This window comes from Tetrao urogallus (genome assembly GCF_951394365.1).
Source record: "Tetrao urogallus genome assembly, chromosome: 12".
Taxonomy (NCBI): Eukaryota; Metazoa; Chordata; class Aves; order Galliformes; family Phasianidae; genus Tetrao; species Tetrao urogallus.
In genome coordinates this window covers 12,260,983-12,276,329 of record NC_136825.1, presented here as the reverse complement: position 1 = coordinate 12,276,329, position 15,347 = coordinate 12,260,983, and the positions used below count along the sequence as shown (strand labels likewise).

General features: G+C 39.7%; 1 protein-coding gene across 1 annotated transcript in view; it reads left to right on the top strand.

Annotated features, from left to right (window-relative positions):
• Positions 1-8,077, top strand: part of ITFG1 (integrin alpha FG-GAP repeat containing 1) — a gene marked incomplete at both ends in the record, with an annotated part of 68,138 nt that extends 60,061 nt beyond the window's left edge. The window contains 4 exons of the mRNA XM_079541626.1: positions 2,027-2,151; positions 3,012-3,094; positions 4,520-4,637; positions 8,018-8,077. Of these exons, the coding sequence (XP_079397752.1) occupies positions 2,027-2,151; positions 3,012-3,094; positions 4,520-4,637; positions 8,018-8,077 (386 nt within the window). The remainder of the gene's footprint in view (positions 1-2,026; positions 2,152-3,011; positions 3,095-4,519; positions 4,638-8,017) is intronic.
• Between the last annotated feature and the right edge of the window lie 7,270 nt (positions 8,078-15,347).

Here is a 15,347-nt window from a genome sequence, read left to right as displayed (position 1 = left end):
AGTACCAGTTTTATTGGTCAAGTAAAGAAAACTGTGAAGCAACAACTCCTTTCTCCATCTTGCTTGCTTCCACTTCAGAAAGCTTAAAGAACAATCTTAATGTAAGCAGTAAATCTCACCCTTCTACTGAAGATTGAATGGTATTTTCAGATTTTCTTGGTATAAGTAGAAATCTGTTCACAATAATTTTACAACATAGCAAATATTAGAGGTGCAGTTTAAATTAAATTTGAAATATTTTCATAAGTAAATTAATTATTAGTAACTGCAAACTTCAGATGACTACTAATTAAACATTAAAATAAATTAAGCAATAAATTGCTAACAGTAGTCTGTCATTTTTTATTTTTAATTGTTGCTTGAGGTTTTTATGCTTCTCAGATAAACATTTGTCCTTTTTATTACTTTTTGCAGTTCTAACTGGAGCACTTACAGTAACTACCAAACTTTCGTAGCAATTGATAGATGCAAGTGGAATGAAGCAAGAAATCATTTCAGTGATCTCCCATATTTATAGTCAGTCCACTTTAAAATAAACTAGAACCTTTGACTTGCCATCCTCCCAAGTCCTGCTTAGCTAATTTCTCTTCATTTTAAGGCAGGTTAAATAAAAGCATTTGTACTGTGTAGTAGGAAGCGTTTCTTTCTGACCTTTGCATATGATTTACTTACATCTTGAAGCATAAGATTTCATCATCCTTATCCAAGTAGGCATAAGAATCAGTATTAGAGGCCATGAAATTATTCAGTGCTTTTAAGAATTCTAATGCAGTATCTAACTCTCTAAACTCTTTAAAGGCTGACTGCACACACTGTATGACATTTTCCTTTATTTCCTTTAATTTAGTTGACATTCATTTCATTTGTATAATGAAAAAAAAAAAAAAAAAAGGAAGACCTAAGTTACAGTCTCCTTATAATCCTAAGTATTTCACTCAAAAGTCATTTGAAAAACCTTTCAATATGAAGTATCACACCTTGTTCTTTTGGGAGAAGTCCTTCAGAAATCAGCATTACTGAGACAGCTTTTTAAAGAAAATCCTTTGTTGTGTTACAGTGTGAAAGAGTATTTGATATTTTGTTTGTTTTTAAAACAAAGCTAAAGTTAATGAGAAAAACGTGACATTCAAAAAATCCTGACACTGCTGTCATATTTAAAAACAACACCAGTAACAACAACAAAAACTGTGTCTATTGAGCACGTGATTTGATTTGTGGTGCTGGAGTATGCTTTAAACTTCTCAGTCTGTGAAGGGCTGAATTCACTGTGGTTTTTGAGATGCTGATATCATACCGTGGCATCAGACCACTTGCTAAGAAGCCTTCTAGGGAGTGAACAAAGAGTCCACAAACGATCTGGATCAGTTTGCTGGACATTAAGATTACAAGGTTTTATTTAAATGAAGTAATTGGCCACCTTGAAATGGCATGCTAGTGAATTTGTAGATAACTGCATGCTTCTGTTTTCCTACTGTCCTTTCTGGAGGGAAACAATGTTATTTTTACCATCTAGTCTCTCATTCAGTTCTTTATTATTATGTGCCCTGGATAGGATGTAACTTGCAACAGCTGTTATCCCATCGTCATTAAATCAAATTATGATGTGCGAATTTGTTTGTGAGCATTTTCTCAGCTGATTGTGTGACACAAGAAAAAACATTAATTGCTGATTACTATTAGCAAGAGTTACAGTGAACCTTCTCATGGTGAGTCTGGGCTTTTGAGTGGAGCAGTAAATGGGGAGACTTGCTGCCAGCCATGCCTGAATAAATATGAATAACTCATTTCACCTCAACTTGTAACAAATAGCAGTTTGACACATAAAAGGTGCTTGAAAGAATTCTCTTACCTAGAAATCTGAAGTATTTAAGAAACATTACAATTAAGTGCCCATTAACAGTTGGGAAATGTGGGACTGAGACATTAAAAATTTTTAAAATCACACTTCTATAATTGCCCCTGAAACGTGCTTGCATAGAAGGGTTTTTTCCAAAAGCTTATTTCTTATTTTCTAATTTCATTTCAGCTGGACAGCTGAGCCAGTCAGCGCATTTTGCTCTCCAGTTGCCATACAATGTTCTGGGCTTGGGACGTAGTGCTAACTTCCTTGACCATTTGTATGTTGGAATTCCTCGTCCTTTAGGAGAAAAGGTTAGCTAAAATTTATGATTCTCAAGCTAATATTTCTGGTATTATCTTTCATAATAGAGAAAATGAATACGAAAATTGCTAATGACACTTATTTCGTAAGTATGAATATCAAGGTAAATTTGAATACAGAAAAGGGTTTGCCAAAAAAATACGCTGATACCTTGCACGTGTGGTTTTTTAAGGTGGGTGTAAGCTCCAATTCCAACAATGAAACTAAAAGATAACTGAAGCTATGCATAAGCATTAGTCATATGGTGCTTGTTTAAATGATAAATGTGTATTAGACCTGGTGGTCCAATTATTATGGTCTCAGCTGTAAGATTTCCCTGGGGCTGCTCTGGATGGTCTGTAAACTCACACAATCCTTTCTAGCTCAGTGATAGCACCATGATCAATATGACAGGAGGTAGAGGTTACTGCGATCGTCTAATCTTGAGGTGAAACATTAAAGGCTCCTGACCGTCCAGAGTCCTTAAAAAAATCTGATTCTATTGCTTTAAAAAATGAGGTACTTGTATCAGTGTACCCATGATATTCTGGTTTAGATAATTGATAAAATTCCTTTGTAAACCTGGTTCTTTTTTTCCTTGGCTGTTATGTTGTTGCATTGTATCTGCGTTTTGAGCAGATACTGTGTTTCATGTCAACAGCACTTCTCTTGCTTTAGACTTTGTTGTTTTTAAAGTGCTTTGGAGCTTTCAGAATAAAAGACATAAACATAAGGGAAAAAGTCACTTAAAAAAAAAGCAATCACTTCTGAGGTTTTCTTTTTTCCTTTTCCATATTTCGACAGAGAAAATACTTCACTTTTAAGTGTGGTGACTTGTTAGGAATTGACATAGCCTTTGTTTTACTTTCAGTCCATAAGGAAACAAGAATGGACAGCTATCATACCAAACTCCCAGCTTATAGTCATCCCATATCCTCATAATGTTCCTCGAAGGTAACTTCTTTATTCGGAATTGCACATCACAAAATTACATAATGCCTAATTTAAAATCTGTGTTCTTTTTTTTTCTCCTTTTAAGTTGTATAGAAAGTGGGTCTAAAAGCAATGAAGGAGAGGGACTCAGTTCTGGTACTGTTGTTGCCACTATGATTGGACAGAATATTTTTGAGTATTTACGTACAATTTTATGTAGTAACCATAAGCAATCGAAATCTATTACCAGCTGAACTCCTGTAAATAATAACATATTTGCTGGGTTTACCAGCTTTTTTTTTTTTCTTTTTTTCTTTCTTTTTTTTTTACAAATTGTAAGCATGGTAATGATTGAAGCAAGCATTTTGGTTTCACCAAACATGCAATTTCTGCCCAGTTGTACATAAAAGCTTCAGTTTAGCCCTTCTGATCACGCTATCTATTGCCACAGGTATGAATATTTTCCCTTATGTAAAGGTGAAGGGGTTACTTATATAAGCTTTTCAACATTGAATTCATTTGGAAATTAAAATGTTTGTCTCAGAAATGAAGCATGTTTCTGTCGTTGCTGTTAGAGAAAACATTGGTCGCATTACAGCTGCGTTTTGCCGCTTGATCTACTAGTGAGGTCAGCTGCGTTTATCATGCAGGAATGATTCTGACATCAGTTTCAGCAGCTAATTTTACAGAGTACTACAGAACAAATAACAGTTGAGAAGTGATGTGCCACTTGAGTTACTAATTAACAACCACAGGAATAACATCTGGCAGATGGAGAAAATTTAGTTGCAGTGTTAAGGTATTTAAAGGTATGCATTATGAAGAATTTTCTCAGTCATCCATAAGCTATTTCTGCTTTTTTTAGAGAGCAAGTTTATGGCCGCTGAACTGTGGTGAATAGAATTCCAAAAGAATTAAGATTTCCTAAAAAACACTTCTTAATTTATAATTCCTTTTAATATAAATGTGCAGTTTCCTGTGAGGACTTGGTACTGCCTCAGTATAAAGGATCATGCTGATAGCTTTCCCATGACAAGAAGTCTGAAGGATGAAAAGAGTGTTACTGAGCCTTGGAACCCCACAGCATTCTAGGGATGCCTTCCAGAAGTCCTTCAAGTGCCTTGTTTCGTTGCTTTCCAGTATTTTTCTGCCATAACCAACTGGTTCTGCTGCCTACAACTAGTATAAAAGTCAGTTTCTGAGGATGCTCATAGCATTCCTGGATAAATAAGCTCAATTTCAATGGCAATGCTTGAAAATAATTGTTATGCATTTCCAAGTAAACACCATTAAGCTCCAGTCTCCAAGTACAGCCACTGGGTTTTTATGGACCAGGCTGCTACTTATCTCAATACTAGCAAGTTATTTTGATCTTCGTAAGTGAAATGTTTTCTACTTCCTAATTAAGGGTATTAATATTTCCTCGGATTTTCCTCTTTTGTGCAGCTGGAGTGCCAAGCTGTATCTGACCCCGAGTAACATAGTGCTGCTAACAGCTATAGCCTTAATTGGTGTCTGTGTTTTTATCCTGGCAATAATTGGCATATTACACTGGCAAGAAAAGGTAAGTTTAATTAGCTGTATTTTTCTGTGTTTTCTATGCTATTTAACGTTTCCTTATATCTTATAGGCTTGTACATCTTTGAGCAGCTTTATATAATTTCTGACACAGACTGCATTAATTCCCTAATGGTGTGGATTTGTCATTAATTTGGTATTTATTGCAAGCTCAAAAATTGGCATTGTTTCTACTTAAGCTTGAAGGCACTTGAAAAGGGAAACGAAGAAAGGATTGATAAGCTTTTGCCATTAAACTGTTATTGCCAACAAAATGAGAAGTTTTTGGTTCATATCTAAGCTTTCTACGTTGCAGTTTTTAGAAGTACAATATTAGAAAAAGGGAACATAAATTCAATTTACTTAGCTTGAGTTGCTGGTAATCTAAAAAAGAGGAAAAACATTTCTTTTTTCTGTAACTATCTTTGCTGATTGCATTCACATTAGCATTCAAGAGTGTATAGGGAGACAATTGTGTGCATATTGGCTGCTATGCTCTATGTGTCTGAATTATACATGCAGTGTATAGAAATCTATTGATTTGAAGAAGCATTTTGAAAGGGGCCTTTCATGTCACAAAAGAAATGCATTCCCATTTTTCTTAACTATGCAGTTCGCAATCATATCCAACTGGCAGGATTGCCAATAAATGCTACTGCATACCCAAACCATAATCTTAGCTGTCAAATAAAATTACTGCACATTTTGACATGGTAGAACTGTTTGTTATTTTGTGCTTGTGGAAATAAAATGACCTTGTTAAACATTCAGATAGGCTTTGCGCATGCTTCGTATTTAAATGTTACTTGTCTGTCATTCTCCACTCTTCAAAATGTTAAATATGGTCTCCAAATCACAGCGATGCTGGGAACGCAACACACACAGCAAGGAAATACAAATGTTGTGATGACTGCCCTTAACGTGTCCTAATGTACCAGGAAAGCATTACTAAGTGATAGCTTGGACTGTCACTGCCTGGGTTTAACTCTGTCTCCAATACGTCTAAAGCAACAGGAGTAAAAAAAAATGTTTGGTCTCTGTGTTGTGAAGGACTATGTATAATTCCATCTGGAGAAACTGAGATTCAACAACAGTGTTTAAAGCTTTCTTTGCTAACAATAATTTCTTTATTTCAATATAAAGAAGCACTCAACCTGGAGTGGGTGCTTTCTGAGCCGTTTCAAGCCCCCTTCATTAAGCGCGTGTGAATAAAGCGGTGTTGGTCATGCGTTAAACTCCTTTGCAACAGCCTGCACCTTGCACAAAATAGGCACACATATTTGGTTAAATTGTGTATTTTTAGATCACTGTGTAAACAGTTGTTAATTCCTTTAATTTTCAAATGCCCTTCCCATTGATTTTTACTTTCCCAGTTTTAGACAAAAGTGGTTGAGGTACAGAACAAGTGAAAGTCCTGACCAAGGCAGTATTGTGAGCCAGTGGCATGACTGGGACTGTTCTCTGCCTCTTCCAGTAATCCTTTCATAAGAATACTGTTCTGCCTCAATGCTGTTTTCCCTGCAGACTTCTAGAGTACCTATCACAAAGAAAGAAAGGGGAAATGCACTGGCAGCTGCAATCTCTCCTTTTTCCCCAGAGGATGTATCTGTATGTAAGCTGCCGTGCTTTACTCAGCAGTTAAAAGAAAGCATGTACTTTGACCTCTGCAGATAAGGAGCAGCAGAAGTCCTTTGTCTGCAATAGTTCTTAGGCATTCAGCTGCCAGCCGTTACTGTGCTGTTTAAATAACTGTAGTATTTGGGGATACTATGTTGCTCTGGCATTCCTTAGAAATTTTTGATCCATTACAAAAAAATGAATGGCTTTGAGTTATTAGTGTTTACTTTTGATACATCAGATAAAAGAGAAGCTGGGGAAGAATTGAAGCCGTTATTTCATCTTATAACAATATAGTCTGCCACATTTCCTGTATTTTGATTCTTTTTAATTTGCTTTGTGAACTTGGGGCTAGTCAGGTGAACACCAGGCATTGATGATAATCCTTGCTAGGGAAGTTTTGATGAGTTCATCGCAATATCAGCTACCGACAAATTTTGAAGTCGTATTTTTTTCATGAAGCAGACAAGAAATGGAGTGAAAATTGCTTTCTAAGTGAGCCTGCATAGCACTGTGGAATGTGACAAGCATTTTAATTTAGCAAAGTATGCCACTCCCCTTTTCCCACCCCATTTTTGACATTCAGAATACTACTGGCATTGATAAAGACCCTGCCAAAAAGCCAGGCAGATGTACCTTAAACCTCACTGACAGCCATGCTGCTGCCACAAAATGCCATAAAATCCAATAGTTAAATGACAGCTCGACTGCTGCCACAGAACGCAGTAAAATCCACAGTTAGCCCACTGGAATCACTGTCATACATAAACAGTGTGTGATGAGGAAATCTCTGGCCTTGAGCCAGAGCAGATGACGAACTTCAATGGCAGAACACATGCACTGATTTCTACCAAAATCATCATGTATATGTATCAACTTGGGTACAAATCTGAATGCCCACACAACAGCATACTGTGAAGGCTTATCTTCATTTTACTCATTCACCAAAAAAAGCATTTACATTTGTTTTGCTGCATTTTCTTATACTGGGATTTATAGGGACTGTCTGTCATGAGAAAAACACCGGTTGCTCAAAAGGTTCGCTGTGCACTCCAAGCTCCTGAGAGAGGAGCTCTCCTCTTCTGTCACTGCTTTCAAACACAAGGGAGGCAGGGGGGAGAGAACGTGCTATAGCACCTTCCATGGGTTCTAGGTGCCGTTTCACTGTGCGTCTCTTCTCCAAGCACAATCCAAGCTGCTCTTTCAGCAGATCAATGTGTGTTCCACATCAATAAGTGGGGAAATACATCCTCTCACATTTTCTGAACACAAAAACATGGAACAGTCCTCTTTTTTTAGCCTACTCGGTGCTGTTAATTGTTAGTTGGACTGCTGTCTTTGTCTGAATTTGTATTTAACATTTCAATTTAAAAAATCTAATTTTAAGTGTAATGTAGATGACAACATTTACAGTTAATCCAAAGTGATTTTATCTCATATTAGGCTAAATGCGTACACACCAGGAACCGTCCTTCGGTTTTGAAATATTCCTTTCATAAAAGCATTATTAGAACAAGAGAAAATAATGGGTCATAAATGCTAAAACAGCTGAGTATGAACAGCAGAAGCCAATTTTGAGTCGATTATTGCTATTACAAACTGACATCATTTAAAAGCTAATTATTGAGGTTTTACTAAGCTTTTTGCCTTTTTTCAGATGAATGGCTTGGGAAAAAAAATGAACCGTTCTCTGACATTTGACAACACGTTTCTGTAACAGCATTGCTCTGAATCCCACAAACTGCTTAGCTTTTTTATTTTATTTTTCAGAAAGCAGATGACAGAGAGAAGCGACAGGAAGCTCATCGGTTCCATTTTGATGCTATGTGACATGCCTTAATATTTATGGAGGAGCTGCTATTCGTTTGCTTAATTGAAATACTAAATTCTGATTTGTAAAATGATTACTATGGAAAATACTGCCGGTGTGCTATTTGTAAATGTTGCATTATTTGGTATTTATTTGGAACATATTAAAAATAGACCTGAATGTCTCTTAAGGCCTTCTAGAAAAAAACTAAAACAAAAACAAAAAAGCCTGTATATAATAGCATTTGGTCTTTATTTAACAGAAGTGTACATTAATTTTTCATAGTAAAAGGGATAATTTTGCATGTACCGTTGTTTACATACCACCAGTTCTTTAGTAATATATTTGATAGAAAGCTGTGTAAATAAAGGTTAGTATTTTAGTGAGCAGAATACTTTGTACCACTGACATTGGTATTGTTATTTACACGTTCCTGCAAAGTAAACTCCATTTCTGAAAATTAATTTTGAGCAATTTCTCAGATGACATAATCATTAATTGATTGCTTAACTGAAAGTATTCTGTATTTCTCATTGTTTAAGTTCATATGTGCAATTGCTAAAGAATTTGGGACTTGGGAAACTCAAAGAAACCTTCAGTGTTGATGGTAGTTGGTACTTGTGGGATAGATGCGGTATTTATACGTTAGTTCTAGAAAGATGATGGCACATTAAAAAGAACTGAAGTAATAAAATGTATCAGTGTGACACGAAGTGCTTTTGTAATTATACCATAACCTTAGGTCTTTTAGAAAGGCCTAACGACATGAAAATAACTTCTGTGTGTTCTGTGTGTTCTGTGTTCTGTGTGGGTTCTGCTCTTATAAGAAGGGTGGGGGGCTTTGTATTTGGCTGGTGCTCGGGCTTTTTTAAAGACACAAGAAGAATAATTCTGGAGGGGAAGGAGAATGAGGACTGACGCCCTAGTATTCATGATTAATAGATGAAATGTACAGAGATTAAATAGCATAGGACACTCAGAGTAAGCAGTGCCTAAATATCATGAGGCTGTAATAACTACAGAAGCAGAAGGGCTCAATTCTATATAGATGGTGATAATGTTACCGTTGCTCGATATAATTTAATTCCTGACATAGTCTCTAAAAATAATCATGCTTGCATTTAATAGTTGTTCCTATATTCTCAGTGAGTTTACATGATTTATTGTACATTTAAAGCTGTCAGCTGGCATTCCTAATAAATCCCATTTGATATATAGAATACACTTTATCATCAAACTAAAAAGTGTTGTTCTTACAGGCAGTCACCTCAGCAGAGATAGTGGCCAGTGAGAACTCCTTATCTCCTCCACCCGGGCACCTGTCCTGTAACCTTACATACATGTGTCAATACAGGAAGAGTAAAGGGAGAGCAGGTACAAAGCTTGAACTGATTCAGTCCTCCCTGAAGCGCTGTTCAAGCTATTTGTTACCACAGCAGTGCTGAAGGGACCCACTGTAACAGCAGCTCCAAGTCAAAAATCTGAAAGGTACTGAGAAGCTACTAAGTTCTGTAGTTTTTACAAGATACTTGTAATTTGAACTGATCAGACTCTCACAAAGCAGACTTTAAAATTACATTTCCCTTAGTTTTCAGGAAAGCGTATTTCTTTAATACACACCTTTAATATTTCTCTTAGAGTAGTGTGGAAAGGTAGATTATTTAGATAAATCCTTAGGGGTATTGTACTTTTTAAACCCCACTGCTAGAATTCTCTCCCATCAGCAAAAGTAATAACAGGTTTCATAATCAAGAGGAAGCACAGTCTAATGTGATCTCTGTGTTTTTCGGATGGTTGGAGAATAAGGCTAAATGCATAATGCCACTGTGGCTCCAAAGTCATCTGCAGCCCTCTATCGCAATATAATAAACATACATTAGCCTCCTTATGTTTTTTGGAAAAAATAATTAGGAATGAAATAACCTCATGCTGACATTTAAGCTGTTACCCAGTTAACGAAGCAATGAACTCAGCATCTCATGCTTTAAGGTGGTTTGCATGCTCAGTAGTGCATTCTTACATCACTTCGTGTGCAATACTTTCTTGGAGCTTTAATAGCTTTCTTATAATAAACTGTGACAGGTTGTACCTACTCACAGCTTGGCTTATAACACCGATGCATACTATTCTGAATTAAGGCATTAAATAGTGTTAAACCTCTTGTCAAACGTTTCACATCATATTTGACTTTCATGGACATCAAAAATTTGTATTGTTAAGGTTGTTACCCTTCTATCAGTAAGTTTTAGAAAGCAACGTTCATTAGAACGTGTGTTTCCAGGTAATCTTCAGTGTAGCTGAGAACTGAGAAACAGCTTTAACTGCATACATTTTCAAAATGCATCCACCATAATACAGCCCTGGTAAGAAATGCTATTGGAAGGCTTCTTCAGTGTGAAATCTCACCTATATAAAAATACTGTTGACATGCCAACTGACAGATGGCTGTTGAAATACCAGCTTGCTTTGTTCTCATTTTCCATGAGAAGCTTTAAGACTGAATCTTCCTACTAAATTTATCATTAATGCAGTATAATCCCCAACAAAAGAACCAACTCTTCTGCTGCAGATTAATAGGCATATTCTATATAGTGTGATATCTCTCCAATGATCATGTGGCCATCCTTAGTAACAGAAAGCTGCTCTAAAAAGATTTGCTACAACTAATTAAAGTAATCATTATAAATGCACTGAGTCAATTCAGGACTCCTGTAACTCCTTTCAGACAAATGCCATTTACATAGAAGAGAAGAATTCAACCCTGTAAGTTTCTACTGCATTAGTGTATAGTCATCAGAGCTTAGTTTTGTTGAAGCAGTGTAAAAATGCAAACTGTGCCAGCTTTAAACGTACTGATAACCATAAGAAATATTATTTAAAATCCAGAAAGTAAAATTATGCTTGGAATGATCACAGATATTGCAAGTAAACATTATAAAGACCAGTGATTTCACAAAAGTTTCAATAACTTGAACGCATTCTAAAGGAACAGTCAAATTCCAATAGGAACCTAAAGTGGGGTGTAAAAAAGCTGAGGATGAACTCTTTGGCAGGGTCTGTTGTGATGAAGGGGAAATGGTTTCAAACTGAAAGAGGAGAGATTTAGATTGGAGGTAAGGAAAAGGTTTTTTAGAATAAATGTGGCGAAGCACTGCAGTGTGTTGCTGAGTGAGGTGGTAGATGCCTGTCCCTGGAGATGTTTGAGGTCAGGCTGGACCAGGCTCTGAACAACCTGCCTCGCTGTAGGTGTCCCCGTTCATTGCAGGAGAGTTGGACTACATGACCTTTAAAGATCTGTTCCAACTCAAACAGTTCTCTGATAATTCTATGATAAATATTTTGATCAAAAACAGACTAACATCAAGAAATTGAGCTGTATTTCTTTAGGCTGCTGTGCTGTTTCAGTAGCCATTCTATTATTTTTTCCCCCTGATTTTGGCAACTGGAATTTTGTATTGAGGCTCTGGTGATACTGGCTGCAGCTGCCACTTAGAAAGTATCAGCCATGCAGTACAGTTATTATAATCAACTCCTGTTTTCAGTGAATAATGAAATCCCTTGTCTGATACCTTAAAAAACAAAACAAAACAAAAACAACAAAAAGAAGATGCTAACCTTATTGCATGATTTGAGATAGAATATATCCACAAATCTCTCTAATACTCTGATCTAACAGTATTATGTAGCAAATACAAAAATGTGCAGGAAACTTTCTGAAGACGATCAGTATTCTTAACAGATTATTAGAAAGTTTGCACTATTCTCCTTACTCAGTAGTAAATAACAGAAGTTGGTTATGTGTTCATGTATGATTACATATGATATGACCACAATAGGAGGTCCTTCATTTTCCATCATTTTTCTAATTAAAAATTATACATAGGTTGCTCCTACAGAAATGAGCACAAAGAGCACAATAACACAGTTTGAGCAAATTCTCAGCTACAAAACATCGTTGTTTAACACAGTCACCACCTTCACTATGCATTTTCACCAGCCACGAAGAAGAGCCTGCATGCTGTGCTTGTAAAAGTTGTCCACTGTCTTGGTCATCGCTGGTGAAACACACCTCCCACTGCCTCACACCCACAGTTTGGTCTCCTTAAACATTCCACCAGAGTCGACGAATGTCAATGGGTGCCATTTTTTCAACATGGAGAATTTCAGTGAGCCTCCTTTGCTTCTTATGCATCTCCATGTCAGACACCATTCTGTCAGACTGCCCCTCTGCTGCCATCTGTCACGCGGCAGCAACACGTAGTGGAATATTGTTGGGAAGGCTCAGCCTCTGCTGCCGTACACCAACATAACAAAACAGGAGGTATTACTTATGTAGCAGACCTTGTATAAAATCACCTAAAGCACTTAATCCTACTGACAAACATAAGTAACAGAACAGTTAAAATGTTAATCCAAACTTCTTTTCATAACAATTCACTTTTAGCATCTGTATTTTTGCGAACTCTTTTAAAAACAATACACAGGTGACCCCAAACAAAGCCAAAACCCGACTGCTGGGGAAGGCTGCTTGTAATGTGCAATCTGCTACCAGGGAGTAGCAAATACGTGAGGCAATATTAAAATTTAAGCTTCTAGGAAAAAGAGTAATTTGAAAGTTTTAAGGAAGGAAGAACTTGAAAAGAATCGGAATCAGTTCTAATAATGGAAATGTGGAAATGTAAGCCTTATTCAGGCAGCTATTAACTATACCAGAATGAGTGGCCTCACTGCCTCGCATGAACTGCTCCTACTCAGAAATAATGACAACTCAGAGCAGCAGAATACACAACCGGTCATCCCAAAGCAGTTTTCAATCTTTGTTCACTCCAAAACTCACGTTTAATTAACTGAAGTTTAGTGCCAATCTGACCTGATGGCACAACATTTTCTTCCCTGGAAGCCAGCATCCTGCAGGCTCAGAAAATGGGAACTGAAAGTTTCTCTGACCTGTCACTAATTCACTATACAATAATTGAAAGCACCACCTATAATGAGAACTGTAACAAGACAAAGAAACAGGGATGTCCAGATAAGGAATTCTACTGAAAGCAGCAGTAAATGATGGCAGAATGTGCCCAAACTCTAGAGCTAATGCTTATAGCCATGTCTCCCACACTGACAGCTTGATGCAGCCCTGGGATAAGAGAAGGCAGTACTGCACTCCCCAAGTGTGTAACAGCTCTGTGTAACCTCCTAATGGACAAACTGGAAGTGGAACTTTCAGTTAAATGCACTGTAGCAGAGTGGTTCTTTGCAGCTACCGCCAACTTGTCCTGAGCATGAGACATTTCTATTTTTCCTCCTATTTCTTTTCTGTGAAATAATTGACTACAAATCACTTCCTTGAATGCACATTCAGCTTGCGGCCTGAGAATCACACTACTTCTCTCTTGTATTGTGAGTAATAAAAATACCTGAGCCAGATTTTGCCCTCAGCTCCACTGTGCATTCCAAACAAAAGCAACCCCAGCTCCCAGCAGTCTGCACAGCAGCACCATCCGTTTTCATTTTGTGCTCATGTGCTGCAGAGAGGATAAAGAACTGTGCATGCTGCACAGAAATGGTAGAAATTATTGCTCTGTTAAGCATTTGCTAGGGTTGCTACAGCAAACATTTCTTTGAGCAGAGAAGAAAAATACAAAGCAGATCCACCTAATGAGGATATATCTTCATACAGGAATGTTCACTGTGGAGTTTGCCATTTCATCATACCACTATAAAAACACACAGTTATGAAGTGGGTACAAAGATATCGCTTTATCCATTGCTGGAATGCAGCAGCTATTTAGCAATTCATGGGAAAACGACCCTTTGAGGAGCAACTGGATCATCTCTGCTTGAAATTGAAAGGACAATTCAAGTAAGCAGAATAATATATAATTACGTAACTTGGGATTTTGCCACAGCATTGAGCTTAATACTTCATCAAGCTTCTTAGAACGCTGAAATGGATCTCTAATGCCCAGAAAGCTCCGGCCCTTTGTTTACAAGTCTCAGCTGCCCCTTCGGGCCGGCGCTGGGAGGAACAAGGGCCCCCGCATCCCCCACCCCGGTGCCTCCCGCCGCGCACCGGAGCTGGCAATCGCGCCGACTCGAAGAGCCCGAACCGTTTAAGTGCTAAGCTGGAACAGAGTGACCTTTTCTAACAGGATATGCTGACCTTTGAGCGTCGTAGGAAGAACTCATTCAAACACAAAGCACCAAACCACGAGGGAATCAGCTTCCCATCTTACAACCACGTTCGAGAGCGGCCCTCTCGCTCGCGCAGCCGGAGCTGCAAGTTGCAGTTCTGCATCTATTGTTGTCAGTCGGATGGGTTCCACATCGCCCTGCGAGGCCCGGGAGCCGCATAGAGGCGCCGCGAGGAGCACTCGGCCCCGAGCATCCCTGTTTGGCGATTCGGGACCCCGAACACACCGCAGCCCCACCGATCGGCGGCGCGGGGAAAAGCCTTCCTGCGCCGAGATTCCCGTGCTGCCTACGGGAAAGTTGAAAAAATCGTCCCCTCGGCAGCGGCGGCCAGCCCCGCCGTGCTCGTGCCCTACCTCGGGCTATTCCCCGAGTGAGCTCCCCTACAGCTAACCCGCCGTGATGGATCGCCACGGGGGATGGCAGGCGATGGGCTGGGTGCGCCTTTTTATTAACTTCTCGAAAGTAATAGCTCCATTTGAGCTGTCGCTCGCCAGACGACAGCAGCACAATAGTGTGATGGACTCCTCTCGTAGCTCGGGCTCCAGGCGGCACAACGCAGCCGTACGGGCGGCTACCGCCGCGCGGGCCCCGCCACGAGGATCGAGAGGAAAAAGAGGAGGAGGGCACCGGCTGCTTTCCACCCCGATCGCAGCCGCCGCGATGCCCGACAAAGGCGGCGGACGGGACCCGGATTCCCCCGAGCCACCGCATACCGGGGCGGCGACCCGGGCTCCTGTCGGCAGAAGGGAAAACCCCGGCAGCCGGGCGGGTGGCCGGTCCCAGAGCCTCACGCCCGGCGGAGCCCCCGGCGCCGAATTCCCTCCGCCGGACGGGGCGAGGGCGGCGGCCGCCCCCGCTCGGTACCTGCCGGGCGGGAGGAGCGCGGCCGCCCCGCCGGCTGCGGCAGCTCGCGGGGCTCCGCGGGGGGCGGGCACATGCGTACAAGCGGCTCAGCCAAGCAAACACCCCTCACATCTTAAACGAGCTTCATCCACCGGCGGCCGCTTCAGTCGGGCTGCGAGCCGGCGAGCCGCGCTCGGCCCTCTCCACGGGGTGCCCCCCGCCGCTCGTCGCGGCGGCCCGGCCCCGACGGCCCCC